The sequence below is a fragment of the Notamacropus eugenii genome, chromosome 1 (genome assembly GCF_028372415.1).
Source record: "Notamacropus eugenii isolate mMacEug1 chromosome 1, mMacEug1.pri_v2, whole genome shotgun sequence".
Classification (NCBI taxonomy): domain Eukaryota; kingdom Metazoa; phylum Chordata; class Mammalia; order Diprotodontia; family Macropodidae; genus Notamacropus; species Notamacropus eugenii.
In genome coordinates, this window is record NC_092872.1 from 49107487 (window position 1) to 49122771 (window position 15285).

A 15285-nucleotide genomic window follows, 5' to 3' on the forward strand; every position below is an offset into this window, starting at 1 on the left:
ATCATTAAAGTAAGAGAGGCAGCATGGCATAGTGGAGAGAGGGCTGACTCTGGAGTCAGGAGAACAGGTTCAAATTCTTCCTCTAACACACAGTTTGTATACCCAAAGAGAAGTCCTTTAATTTCCCACAGGTCCTAAGCAACTCGCTAGCATTGTAAGTGACAGATTACTTTGGATCAGTAAAGAAAACTTCTAATCAGTAGTTCCTTTATACCAAAGGACTCATAGATCTAGATAAGAAAAAAAATTTAAAGCATCTCTGGTTTAATAAGTAGTAATATCTCTGTTCATCTGGATATCCCCATCAATGATGGTGTTTTGTCTTTAGGAACAGTGCACTATGTGGATGAAAAAGGAAAGACTACCCGTGTAGTGTCTGTAGACAGTCCGATCCAAAAGATGTTTTATGTTGAGAAGAGAGAGGTATTGGTGGTGGTGACAGAGAATCTTCTCTTGTCACTTTATACGGTCACTTCTGAGGGGGAAGCTGAAGAGATTTTGAAGGTAAGACGTGGGAAGGACATGGGACAGAGGAGGCTGTGAAGAGTGCGGCGTAATAAATAGATTCATTAATTTTCTCCTTTTTTGGTTAGTATGAATACTACAGTTATCGTCTTAGTCAAGAGGCATATTCCATTGTTATTTTAATATAGTTATTATTTGAAACATAGGTTACTTGTTTGGGGTCATCATGCTTTAAGGGACAAATCCAGTCTGATATCTGTCTTTATGCATCCAGCGAGCAAAGAATAGTTTTTAAATTTGGGAGGAGAAGCAATCAGGGTTAACTAGGGTCGCACAGCCCGTAATTTAGCTGTCTGAGGCTAGATTTGAACTCAGATTCTTCTGACTTCAGGGCTTGTGCTTTATCCACTGTACTACGTAGCTGACCTTAGTTTTTCCATTTTAAAATAAAGTTTTGTTGTATTTAAACGTGTAAAAACCACTTGTAGCTCAGTTTGTGCAAAACCAGACAGATTTGGCCCCCAGGCTACAGTTTGCTGACCCCTGTTAAAGTGTTACTAGTAACAGAGGGAACCAGAGACAAAAAAAGAGTGAAATTTTTCCAACTTCTCATGGCAAATCAAAGAAAAAAATGGAAAAGAGGACTTTATGCTGAACCTTATAATGCATTTTAATTCTCATTGGTTTACCTAATTCTTATGTAAAATCTAGATTGAACCTCAGGCAGTTTGCTAGAATTGAGGGAATATAGATAAACACTTAAAATGTGGCAGGCATTATCTTATTTAGGAGATGTGCTTATCATTTGGCTATCCCTGAAATATGTAATTGTTTTTATAGTGTCAGATGATGATTTTACTCATCCAGTTTGCCATTCTCCCCATCCCATCTGTCATTAGCCCATATATTTCAACTTTTTCCTTTGATGTATAGATTTTGCTGTTATCGAAACTCTAGTTATATGCACTTTATTCATTTCCTATTTGTAACACAGGGTAATGTACATTTGTTATCTTACATGTCTAGAGTAGGGGTTCTTAACCAGGGGACTGTGAACTTGGTTTTATAAAACATTTCCACAAATATATTTCATTATAATTTATTTCCTTTGCAGTCCTATGTATCTCATTCATTGTTAAAAAACATTGTTCTGAGAAGGGATCCAAGAGTTTCACCGTGGGCCAAAGGGACCCACAATACAAAAAAGTTTCAGAAGACCTGATCTAGAGCATGGTCTATGAATCTGAATGTTTTGTAATCTGGTAGGGTTTCCTGTTTGTGCCTGAGTCCAAGTAAGGATATCACTTTTGATTTGTTAAATTTGTTGGTAGTTGAACTTTTGTAGCTTGAAAGGTATTTCCTTAATCCCATTGTGCACTCACCAAAAGCAGTTACACACACACAAATATATATATACATATTCAGTTTGGAAAAAATGCTTTTAGTTTTTACGTAAATTAGCTACTCATTTCCTGCTCGATGTTGATTCCATATTCAGGTCAAATTGAGTGGAAAAACAAGTCGCTCTGCAGACATCATTTTGATTGAAGGTAGCCTTCTCGTTACAGCAATTGGGGAAACAGTCCTCAGGTAAGACCTCCATCTTTTGGGGAACTATTCTTTCAGTGAACATTCTTTTTGTTCTTGTTTACTTCCTTTATAAATATAAAATAGTAATAATAGTATATATTTTCTTTTAATGAAGGAAGTTTCTAAAATCCCAAATTTTTTCTCTTAATTTGAAGGTTTTCCCTATGAGTTCATTGATATAAAACCAACCTAATGATATTGAAGGAAAATTCCTTGAGATAGATAAAGCGTTTGTTAGCCTCTACTATATACCCATTGCTGTGCTAAGTGCTGAGACTATAAATACCCAAAAGCAAGAGGGGGTCTGACTTTCAAGGAGCCTGCATTTTAAAATGGGAAGACAAAATATAAAGGGGACCAGGAATGAGGATGGTCAGAAGGAAGGGCTGGTGGGGAGTGTGGCCTTCAATCCGGAATATGTGTTTGGCTGGCAGTGAAGAGAGCGATATGACTGGGGCTATCAAAGAAATGGTGATCATGGCTAGATGCTCACCAATCAGGAGAGCAGGCCTCAGATGAAGCCCTCCACCAGACAGTTGGTGGCAAGTTTGAGTAGTCTAGAGTTGTGGATTCTGTCATTGACGAGACTAGCTTAATTTCAATAATTGTTTCTTTTTGATACTCTTAGATTATGGGACTTGGAACGAGGAGAGAATTACGTGCTTAATGCAGAGGAGAAGTTTGGTTTTGAGTCAGGGGTAAACATAAACTGTGTCTCTTACTGCAAGGCTAAAGGTGAGAATTTTTGCTTTTCCTAGAGAGACTAGTTGACTTATCCTTATGTTTTATAATCCTGGTGAAAACCTGGAGATTTTCAAGGTGTATCTAACAGTATTTAAAACTGATCATGTAGCTAAAGTCCACCCAGACTCAGGAAGGTACAGTAAAAGCCTTGGGATCCACCATGTCAGAGAATGGGATTTGTCAAAAAATTCTGGTTAACAAAGATTTCATTTGTACTCTAACTTGTAATTCCACTATCATTGCTACCCTTTTTAGAAGGAAAGAGAGGTGATCTTCACACTGGTGAATCATAGATTTACATGTAAATGTTAAAGGTAATTTAGACCAACCCCTTCATTTTACAGATCAGAAAACTGAGGCCCAGAGAGATGAAATGACTTGGCCAGGGTGTCACAAATAATTGGTAGAGCGACCTTTGCTTGTGAAAAGCCTCATGAGTTACTTTTCTCCTCTAAATAAGTCTTCTGATGATTCTATGAGCTGTAACACACCCTGGCTCTTCTGACTAATCTTAGAGGGGATACTATTAAAGATTCGTACAGAAAGATATCAGAAATATTGGTTCGTAAAGCTTTGTGGCTGGCAAAGTGCCAGCTATACCAGATTTGTTTTTTAATTTTGACGATATTAAATTATACTGGCACTTTTTTCCTTACATGATTTGTCTTTTTAATTTACGATAGCCACAATCTTCATTATGAGCTATTAGGTCAACAAAATGATTCTTGTTGCACTTGACATTAGTAAATTGTCATTGTTTTTATGCTACTGTTCTAAAGACCGATCTTTTTTAAATACTTTGTTGCTGTTCTCAAGAAGTTGCTGTTCTTAGGAGTTGTTTATGAGGACAGTTAAATTAACCATTCTGTTGAAAATAGCATTGCTAATTTGGAACTATGCTCAAAAAGCTACAAAAATATGCATACCCTTTGACCCAGCAATACCACTTCTAGGACTGTATCCCCAAGAGATCATAAAAATGGGAAAGGGTCCCACACAAATATTTATAGCAGCACTCTTTCTAGTGGCCAAAAACTGAAAATCAAGGGGATGCTCATCAATTGGGGAATGGCTGAATAAATTGTGGTATATGAATATAATGGAATACTATTATGCTGTAAGAAGTGATGAACAGGAAAACTTCAGAGAGGCCTGGAAAGACTTAAGTGAACTGATGCCGAGTGAAAGGAGCAGAAGTAGGAGAACTTTGTACACAGCAACAACCACAGTGTGTGAGGAATTTTTCTGTAGGCTCAGTACTTCATTGCAATGCAAGGACTTAAATAATTCCCAATGGTCTCTTAAGGCAAAATGCCTTCCACATCCAGGGAAAGAACTATGAAATTCAATCACGGAATGAAGCAGATCATTTTCTTCTGTATAATATTTTGGTTTGTTTTATGATTTCTCCCATTCATTTTAATTCTTCTATGCAATGTATGTGTAGAATCTACATAAAACTGTACGCTGTCTCAGGGAGTGGGGAGGTGGGAGGAAGAGGGGAAGGGAGGGGAAAAATCTAAGATATATGGAAGTGATTGTAGAACACTGAAAACAAATAAAATAAAATTAAAAAAAGAGAATAGTATTGCTAGCACAGGAAAAATCTACTAATTTGCTGACCAATGATAAGTTCTTATAGATTTTTACTTGGAGCATAATCTGTACTAGGTATAATGTAGCATAAAAATATTTGGTATTACTATGCAACATTCGCTATAAAAGTTTGTTAAAACTTAAACTTCACAAAGACTTTTGAGACGCTATGTATTGTGTGCAATAGTGTAGACATGTTTTAAGTTTCTCAAATTTTTGTTTGTATCCTAGTTACCAAAAGTGGAGGATAGCCTTCAAACCTCAAGGACTAAAAGAACGTAATAGAAATATTTGTTTATAACTAACTTCAAAGAGTAAAAAGTGGGATTGGTACATAAGTGCCATGCTGCTAAAACTGAGTGACTTTAGAGATTCATATGGAGAGGCTTCCAAAATATTATGTAAAACTAATTTACTTATTCAATGCCATACCAATCAAACTACCAAAATTATTTTTACAGAGCTAGAAAATATCATAACAAAATTCATCTGAAAGACCAAAATGTCAAGAATATCAAGGGAATCAATGAAAAAAACGTGAAGGAAGATGGCCTAGCCATACCAGATCTCAAAGTGTTTTATAAAGTGGTGATCATCAAAACAACCTGGCGTTGGCTAAGAAATAGAGTGGTGGATCAGTGGAATACATTAGATACATAATACATTGTAGCAAATGACCATAATAATTTAGTGTTTGATAAACCCAAAGAACCAAGCTTTGGGGACAAAAACTCACTATTTGACAAAAACTGCTGGGAAAACTGGAAAACCGTATGGCAGAAACTAGATATAGACCAACATCTCACACTGTATACCAAAGTATGGCCAAAGTGGGTACATGGTTTATACATAAAAGGTGATACCAGAATCTAATTAGGGAGTATGGAATAGTTTATCTGTCAGATCTATGGATAAAGGAAGAATCTAGGACCAAACAAGAGACAGAGAATTACAAAATATAAAATGGACAATTCTGATTATATTAAATTAAAAAGAGTTTTGTATGAATAAAACTATTGGATCCAAAATTAGAAGGAAAGCAGAAAATAAAATTTATAGCAAATATCTCTGAGAAAGGCCTCATTTCTCAAATATAAAGAGAACTAAGTCAAATTTATAAGAATACAAGTCATTCCCCAATTGACAAATGGTCAAAGGATATGAACATGTGGTTTTCAGACAAAGAAATCAAAGCTGTCTATAGTCATATGGAAAAATGCTCTAAATCACTATTGATTAGAAAAATGCAAATTAAAACAACTCTGAGGTACCACCTCACACCTATCATATTGACTAATGTGACAAAAAAGGAAAATAAATGTTGGAGAAAATGTAGCAAAACTGGGACACCTATCTAACCATTCTAGGCAGCAATTTGGAACTATGCCCAAAGAAGCTATAACACTATGCATACCCTTTGATCCATCACCACAGCTACTGGGTCTATATCCAAAAGATGTTTGGTTTTTTTTTTAAAAAAAGGGAAAAGGACTTATCTGTACAAAAATGTCTATAGCAGATCTTTATGTGATGCTAAGGATGAGAAATGAAGGGGATACCCATCAACGGGGAAAAGATTGAACAAGCTGTGGTATATTATGGTAGTGGAATATTATGATACTTTGAGAAATTATGGAAAGAGTGAGTTCAGAAAAACCTGGAAAGACTCACGTGAACTGATGCATTGTGAAGTGAGCAGAACCGGGGAACATTGTGCATAGTAATAGCAATATTATATGAGAAACAGCTGTGAATGACTTAGCTATTCTCAGTTATACTGTGATCCAAGACAATCCCAAAGGACTTATGGTGAAAAATGCTATTCACCTCCAGAGAGAGAAGCAATGAATCCTGAATACAGATTGAAGGATACTCTTCTTTCCTTCCTTCCTTCCTTCCTTCCTTCCTTCCTTCCTTCCTTCCTTCCTTCCTTCCTTCCTTCCTTCCTTCCTTCCTTCCTCCCTTCTCTTTCTCTCTTTCTCCCTTTGCTTCCTTTCTTCCTTTCATTTTCTTCCATAAAATGACTAATATGGAAATATGTTTTACATGATTGTACATGTATAACCTGTATCAGATTGCTTACCACTTTAGGGAGAGGGGAGGGAATGGAAGAAGGGATAGAATTTGGAACTCAAAACTTAAAAAACCACAAACATTAAAAATTGCTTTTACATGTAATTGGGGAAAAAGAAAATATTATTTAAAATATTATATAAAAATTCAGTACTTATTTTTTAATGTTTTTATTAATTTATTTACTTCCACAAGATTTTGAATTCCAACTTTTCTCCCTATCTCTCCCTTCCTTCCACCCCAAGACAGCATGCATTCTGATTACCCCTTCCCCCAATCTGCCCTCCCTTCTATCACCCCCATCCCTTTCCCTTCTATTTTCCTGTATGGCAAGATAGATGTCTATATCCCATTGCCTGTATATCTTATTTCCCCAAAACTTCAGTACTTAGAGCAATATTAAATGATTTCTGGATTAAGAATCAGGTCATTTGGCGTTTAGTTGTCAAGTTCTATGATTTTAGCAAGTCATGTCCACTTTCTGGGCCTTATGAATAACATCAAGAAATGAGATGATCTCTTGGGTTCCTTCTAATTTTGAGATGTTATGATCCTAATTATTAGCTCTTTTGTCAATAGCTTTTCTAATTTCACTACATTTTTCACTAAGAAAATATTTGATCCTTTGGAAGTTACCCAGAATTTTTAATAAAAATACCATTTATTGAAACAATGAGTCGTCATCTTAGAGTTCTAGAGCCACATAAATTTAGAATTGGAAGAAATATTCAAGGTAATTTATCCAGCCTCCTCATTTCATAAGAGAACTGAAGCCCAAAGAGGTGGAAAAGTAAGAACTACTAATGATAGCTGACAACTGTATGTCATCTTTGCATGGGTAAAAGCCCAAGCATTCTTGACTCCCACTTCATCTTCTTGTTTACTTTTCTTCTTGGGTGTTTTTTTTAACCGACTTTTTTTAAACCATAGGTCTTCTGGCAGCAGGTACCAATAAAGGGCAAGTTGCTATGTGGAAGAGAGTACCAGTGGGCAGCCAGAACTCTCAGGTCCTAGAAGGCAAGGACAAGTGGACTCTTCAAACTCCAACTGAGCTGGAAGGGAATATCACTCAGATAAAGGTCACCGAAACGTCTATTTTCAGTCTACATATTTGAGAGAAAGAGTACTCTTTTTAGGCTATCCAGTTGCAAAATATAACTCCTTGAAGATAAATTAAATTTTAACTTCACAGCTAATAATTCCTATGCAAATCCTTCTATAAATTTTTTAACCATCCAGAATGTAGTCGAAATGGTGATAGCTCTTCTTTCAATGTCTCTGTGTGTATGTCTGCATGTATATGTTTTGTGTCCTCCCAACCTCCCACCTCCACCCACCCCCCCAAAAAGATCATCAAAACATAATTTTTTGCTTTCCTGGATACTAGCAGAATGAGGTAACTGGTTAACTCTGGAGATTGCGAATTGAAATGAAAATGCAAAGCTGAGATTATCAAATTACAACCTGATGATGACGCCAATAGTAAAGTCAACAAAACATTTATTAAGCCCCTACTTTATGCCAGGCACCATGTTAAGCACAGGAGGTACAAAGAAAGGCAAAGGGCAATTCCAGCTCTCAAGGAGCTCACAATATAAGGGGGGAGACAACATGCAAATAACTATCTATATACAAGATATACACAGGATAAATTGGAGGTGATTACAGATGGAAGTTACTAGTATTAAGGGAAACTTGGAAAGGTTTTTTGGAGAAGGTGAGATTTTAACTGAGACTTGAGGAAGCCAAGGAAGGCAAAAGGTAGAAATAAGGAGGGAGAAGATTTTAGGCATTTGGCAAAGTCAGTGAAAATGCACAGCTGGGAAATGGCATTTCTTATACAAGAGGAGCAAGGAGGTCAGTGTCATGGGATCACAAGGTAAATGGAGACAAGTAGGTTGTTGTCCTTTGTTCTCCAAGAGGACCAAAATGACATCAATATGTAGGAAGGAGAAAGACCACCTTTTCAGAGGTGAGACAGGAGATAATGATAGAAGGTATCTGAGTGATAAAAGATTAGGAGGAGGGGAGAAGTAGCTCTTGGTGAATAACCACAAACAATCTCAATTTTGTTTCAGTAAAATATGAGGCAAGGTTCTCAGCTGGGGAGGTGGGGTGATAACAGAACCATGGGATGTTTAAGGAGAGATGAAAAGGTTTGGAAAAGTCACTGTGGGAAAGGGGAAAGTAAATCAATTAGGGAGTTGTAAAAGGATTGCCCTGCCGGTCAGGGCCCAGTTAAGATTATGTAACATCAATCTGTAGAGGGCATAGTCAACACAATTTTGTGATTTTCCTCCTGCTCATGAATAGAGACAAAGGCAGCAGTTAATGGGACTAATCCTAGTCTGGGACTTGGCAGGGTAAGATTGACAGTAGGATAAGGGCACCAGGAACTCAAGAGTATAATGGAGAGTTGAACTGGTTCATCATGGGCTTAAGACTGAAAAGGTAGTAGAATATAGCCAGTGCAGGGGTGATGGCCTAGGAAAGAATTTAGGGAGGGAGAGACTGGAGATCACAGTGAGGACAAAAGGAGAGTTTGAATGACAATAGGTTTTGATTATATACAAGGACTTCCCCATTCCACAAACAAGGAAGTAGAACACTTGTGAGTGATGGCAAGGTCAATGGTAGGACCATCTCTGTGTGTAGTTAAGGTGCAGTGGAGAAATGGGTCATGGGAAAATGAGTTTATTGAGGAATTGAGAAATTAGGATGTTTTAGGGAATATCAGTATAGATGCTGAAGTCCCCTGGCATGAAGGCAGGAGTTGGAAAGAGGCACTAAACTCATTAAGGAAAGAAGGAAAGTATCCTGGAAGCTGGTAAATAACAAGAAGTAAAATAAGACCAAGTCATTTCTTTCCCTTCAAGCCTGTGCAACTGTATAACAGAGGAATGATATTTTATGTAGAATGGTTCCTGATAAACTTCTGTGTTTGTCCTTTGGTTTTGAAGAGGACCATGACATCATGACATGACTTGCAGTTGACCTGGATTTGAGTGAGGGAGGGCTGGGCAAGGTCACCAGTCTCACTTTCTCCTCCAGAGTCATCTGGGTCCTAATACTTACTCATCAGGATGATTGGAGATGGCCCAGGATGCAATGGGAGACCCTGGTCCTGTTAGGCTAAGGCCTTTTCAGGTACTCACTTAGAGTGAGGTAATGGCAATTCAGTGCATAGGCCTCTTTAAGAAATAGTCAAGGGATGGCCCCTTTAATTAGAAAAAGAAAAAAAAAAATGAAGTTTGGAGGGCAAGGCCCTCAGGGCTGCTGTTCCAAAGAGAAACAGTTACCATTGACATTCATATTAATCCAGGTGAGTCCATAAAACAGCCATTAAGTGGAGCTTGGGCAGGGACCTATTGTGGTTCAGAGTGAACTAGGAGGAAGGGAGGAAGGGAGAAAGGGAAGGAAGGAGGGAGGGAGGGAAAGGAAAGGAAAGGAAAGGAAAGGGGAAAGGAAACTGGCCAGCTTCTGGTCACCAAAATTTACCTTCTTTTGGAGAGGAGACAGAAAAGGAGAGGGAGAGGACGAGCTGAGTTAGTGGATCCACATTCAGGCAGCTGGGTTTACTCACAGGTTGTGTTTGTCCTTCATGACTTGCAGTTGACTTTGATTTAAGTGAGACAAACTTTTAAATCACAACAAGAGAAATTTTAAAAATCAATGTCCCTCAGGGTGTTTTTTATCTTTTAAAACTGGAAAGCACTTAAGCCAGAGGTTTAAAATTATATCATTACAAGTAACACAAATTTGTAGACATTCATTCCCATTTTAACCTCTTGATCTGACTTCATCTTCTATTACATTGATGAAATATTATGATGCCCATTAATAGACTGTGAGTCAAAGGCATATGAAAAGATCCTACCACATGAATGACTGACAACAGGGAAAATACTTTGCTACTATCCAGGTGTCTGTTAGGCACTTGAACCTGTATGATTAAAGCCTTTGAACCCTACCCATTGTTGGGAGAAACATTCTGTTAGACTATCAATCGAGGTGATCTTAAATAAAGTGTTCTTCACCTGAATACATGACCTTAAAAATAATTCTGACATTTGAATTTCAGCACAATTGGTTTCCTTTGTAAAATTTTTTGAATTTTATTTATGCATTTATTCTGAGAAGTGGTGTGTAGGTTTCACCATACTTTTATCCAGAAAATAAAAAAGGTTAAGAATAAATTTGTATACTTTTAAATACAAAGGAAAATATTTAGTTCAGATTTGAAGAGGCAACCACACGAGTTCAGCTCCTTAAAAAGCTAAAGAAATTAAAACAACAAATCACAACCCATTCAGTTACATATATATATCAGTACCATTACTTGAGACATACTTATGAAGCAGAACTCTAGCACTCATTTACATGTCAACATGTACTCAGGACTGTTATAGGCATTTGTGACCATATTTTTTAGGAGAGTAAAGAAAGGAACATTTTCATCAGCAATATAGTTTCTGTACAAAATTGGAATATTATACAACAGAGATAGAACTTTATTGATTAAGAACTCAGTTACATCTTTGTATATCCACAGTGTCATTGATCTAAATTTTAAGAGACATTTTAAAGATTTTCTTTTAGAGAATACATAGCTTGGCTAGTCAATTGTCTACCACATGGTTGCTTTCCTAGGATCACAAATGTGCACTATGTATCTTGTGTATAAGCTAATATGGGCGTGACATGGTAAGTAAAGTAAAGGGATTATTTGTGAGATAATTTTGTTTATTTAGATATAAATGCTTATCTTATTCTGATATAGTAGTGGGCCTTACAGGTAGTCACTTTTCAACTTCTGCTGACCATAAACTCAAAGAGACTTGGTGATGATCTCTGGAGTAGATGACTAGTCTAAATTCTTTGTAATCTCTGTTACTACATTGGTGGAGACTTTGGGTATTATATTGAGTGTTATACATCATACTGAGGGTGATAATTTTTACAGTAATGACCTTTCTCATTTTTAGAGGCAATTAAATGGTGCAGTAGAGAGATCGCTAGGCTTATCAGTAAAACCTAAATTCAGTCTTGCTTCGTCACTCACTAGCTGTGTGACCTTGGGGAAGTTACTGCCTCAGTCTCCTCACCTGTACAGATGGGGATAACAATAGCATCTGCTCCTAGGGTTTTTATAAGGATCGAATGAGCTTAGATTAGTAAAGTGTCTACTAACAAAGTGCCTGGCATAGAGTAAACACTTACTAAATGCTTATTTCTTTTATGAATATCTGTCAATAGATTGAGGTCAGAGAAATCCTTTCATCCCTACTATGTTTTTTTCTCAGCTACTTCTGCATTTGTGCCTTCAAATCAAGAAACAGTTTTCCTTGGGTAAAATTCTTGGTTATCCTAAGTTTGGAGTAAATGGCAGTCAGCAAATCTAATTTTTCTAATCCCTAGAAAATTATTTATTAAACATAGATGTTAGTCATCAAGCATTTCCCCTTAGTACCTCTCTATTCTTTTTCAAATCCCTCCTGTTTCTCTTTCACCATTTGAATGCAGTGGGGCTCCAGGAAGAACCTCCTGGCTGTCAATAACATCAGCTCGGTGGTCATCCTCAGTGAGCAGGCGATGTCCTCCCACTTCCACCAGCAGGTGGCAGTGGTTCAGGTGTCACCAAATCTGCTGAATGTGACCTTCTTCTTCACTGGAATGACATACAGCCTGCGCACAGAGATGCACATCAGCGGGGCTTTTGCCACCAAGGTAATAAGAGTGACCTTCATCTTGAATTCAATGGAACACATTCAATTTAGATTAGATTCCCAGTTGGAGTATTAGTCTCTCTCTCTAAGGAGGACAAATGGCTGTCCCTGATTCAGCTCATGGGCTCTCTCATGCTCTTCCTGCATCTCAGATGCACACCTAATCTATCACCTCTACACTGAAAATTATATTTAAAAAGATAGGGCTTATTTTGCATAATGGAAACACAGGTTTAATATCTGCTCTCAGAGCATACACAAATAGTAAGACAAAGAATGAGAAGGAATTACCAAATAAAACATAGAGAGAAAAAAGTTTCCAATGTAAGGGCAGAATCTCACTTTAAAACATTTTCCCCTTAATTATACTTAATTCTTTTCAGGATGCGGTTGCAGTCTGGAATGGGAAACAGGTTGCTATCTTTGAGCCCTCTGGAGCCACATTACGAAATGCAGGTAAAGTCCATTTCTTTCAAAAAATGAATGAAGTTCCAAGCTCATCATTTTACCTTTCTGACAAAGTCCAGATGGTTGTGTATTTGCAAGATGATCTCTACATAAGAGAAGAGATCAGGGAATGATGTCAGGGGTTTCAAGATAAAGAAAAGGAGAGAAGAAAAGTTCACATCAAATGACCTAATTTTCTTAGTAGAATAGTGCAAAGTTCTTAGCTAAGGTGGGATGTGAGAGAGAGGCTTAAAAAGAAAAAAAAAGTTTAGAATAATTTCTGTGAAGACTTGAGAAGGAATCAGGGAGGAGAAAACATCACCTTGCTGCAAGGAGAGGCTAGTTGAAGTTGAAGAACATGAAACTATAATATACCTGGTCAAAATGGTTATTTTATTTCCTCTAGTTCCTTTCAGCAGCATGTGATTAAGAGCAGAGGAGGCAGATGGTGACAGTAATCCAGGTTTGCCAAAGAATCAGCTCTGGTGGGGCAAAGTGGGGAGGGCTTCAAGAGTATATGACAATAAGTTGAATTGGCTATCTCTAGGGTCAAGATTTAAAATGAAGAAAAGTGAAGCTAGTCCAGGGTTAAGCCCAGAGAAAGTTCTGAGTGTTAGAGAGATTAGAAATCACAGGACAAATTTCAGAGGGATGGCACAGGGAGAGATTAAATGATACGACGTTATGGTCATATAGAGGAATGTCAGTTTTTGGCTGAGGGAAAATAACACTTGTAGGTAATGGTGAAATCCATCCTTACATGTGGCTGAGGTAGAAAGAAGGAATATATTTTGGGATTTAAGAAGACTGAGGTACAGGGAGGTTAGAGAGGTAATGTAAGCTTCAGTATGGATGTTGAAGTCTCCTAATAAAAGGCTAGGAGCTGAGGAAGAAAGGAGGATGGTAAGTCAGGTGCTAAATTCCTTGAGAAAGGAGGATAAAGTTGGAAATGGAGGGTTCCAGAAGTGGCTTTGGGGATAGTCTGACCACCTCAATTACCAGGATTGTGGGATGGGAGGAAAGGGAGAGGTGAGGGAAGATATGGCTTTTACTAGAAAGCATGACCAGGGATGGCGGACTCTCACAACAGAGCCAGTTCTCACTGAGCTCTAGTAGAGGGAAGGAGTGTAAGAGAAAGATATACAGGAGGAAGAGCAATTTCTTTATGATTGTAAGGCAGTTCCAAAGGATGCAGGAGAAGGGTTGGGTTAGGTTGGAATTGGGCATGGATGTGTTAGAGTTGGAGAGGATGGAGGTAAGAGAACCGAAGGCAGGGGTGTCCTTATGCTTCCTCTCCATATATATAAACGTGTCCATTATGCGTGTACCTACATATGTCTAGGTTGAGAAGCAATTTGATGTGGTGGATAGAGGGCAAACCTTAGAACCAAGAAGACCTGGTTTCAGGTACCACCTCTGTCTCTAGAGATGTCACTCAGTCTCCCAGAGCTCAAAGTAACTGTAGGCAACAACTGAAGATGCCAACTTGGATTGCTATAAGGAGTTTCCTTGTCCAGGAGTTCCCTGTAACAATGAAATCACAGGTCCAGTTCCTGTTCTCATACCCTGCGTCCATGTTGTCTTCCTCCAGCTAGACTATCAGTTCTTTGAGGGCAAGTACTCTTTGCTTTTATCTTTGTTTCTCTAGAGACTAGCATAGTGCCTGGCACATAGTAGGCACTTAATTAATGTTTTTCAATTGGTTAAAGTATAATCAAGCAAAAAATTCAGCCCACTAGCTTTTTCTGGAAATTTACCTCTTATTCTGTACCTTTGGTCCATGCCTTTTTTACATAAGAGGCATTATCATTGATCATCTGAAATCATGATTAGTTACTGAGCTGATCAGAATTCCCTAGTCTCTCAGAGTTGTTTTCCTTTTCACTGTTGTGGTCAATGTATTAATTGTTCTCCTGATCTTGCTCATTTCACTCTAAATCAGTTCAAGTCTTGCCAGATTTTTCTGAATTTGTTATGTTCTTTATTTGGTATAGACCAAAAATATCCCATTACATTCATATGCCTCAGCCATTCATTCTCCAATTGATGGAAATGTACTTGGTTTCCAGTTCATTTCGCCACAATAAAAAATGATGCTGTAAATATTTTTGTATATATCAGTCCTATCTCTCAATTTTCTTCCTCTTTGGGAGTATATTCCTACTACTCTTATCACTGGGTCACAGAGTATGCACAGTTTAATGACTTTTCATGTGTAGTTTCAAATTATTTTTTCAGAATGATTGAACCAGTTCCTAACACCTCCAACAGTGCAGTAAAATCCTGTCTTCCTGTGGCCCCTCCAAGAACTGCCATTTTCCTCTTTTGTCATCTTTACCAGTCTGTTGAGTATGAAATGGAAGCTCACATTTGTTTTAATTAATATTCTCTTCAAGAAGAAAGTTGAAGGTATTAGATATGGTGGAAACCAAATGATACTTAAAAAATAAAATTGACCACATCTTAACTGACAGAAAACAACTGGTTATAGACATAGCAGTCAGTTCAGAATCAGTATCTCTGAGCAGTCAAAATATCAGCAGGTGCTGAGTGTAAAGGTCAAAGTCTAAACCAGATTGGAATAAAGCAGAAGATGAGAAGAAAACAAACGTTCCTTGTCAGTGTAGACAAAGCTATTGACTTT

The 15285-nt window shown here is 37.6% G+C and overlaps 1 protein-coding gene across 2 annotated transcripts in view; it reads left to right on the plus strand.

The window, feature by feature from the left end:
• IFT140 (intraflagellar transport 140) overlaps positions 1–15285 on the plus strand; it is a 173062-nt gene that overhangs the window by 34190 nt on the left and 123587 nt on the right. For both annotated transcript variants that reach the window (XM_072599983.1, XM_072599993.1), the window contains exons 6-11: positions 329–504; positions 1964–2055; positions 2684–2790; positions 7399–7547; positions 11992–12195; positions 12578–12650. In XM_072599983.1, the coding sequence (XP_072456084.1) occupies positions 329–504; positions 1964–2055; positions 2684–2790; positions 7399–7547; positions 11992–12195; positions 12578–12650 (801 nt within the window). The remainder of the gene's footprint in view (positions 1–328; positions 505–1963; positions 2056–2683; positions 2791–7398; positions 7548–11991; positions 12196–12577; positions 12651–15285) is intronic.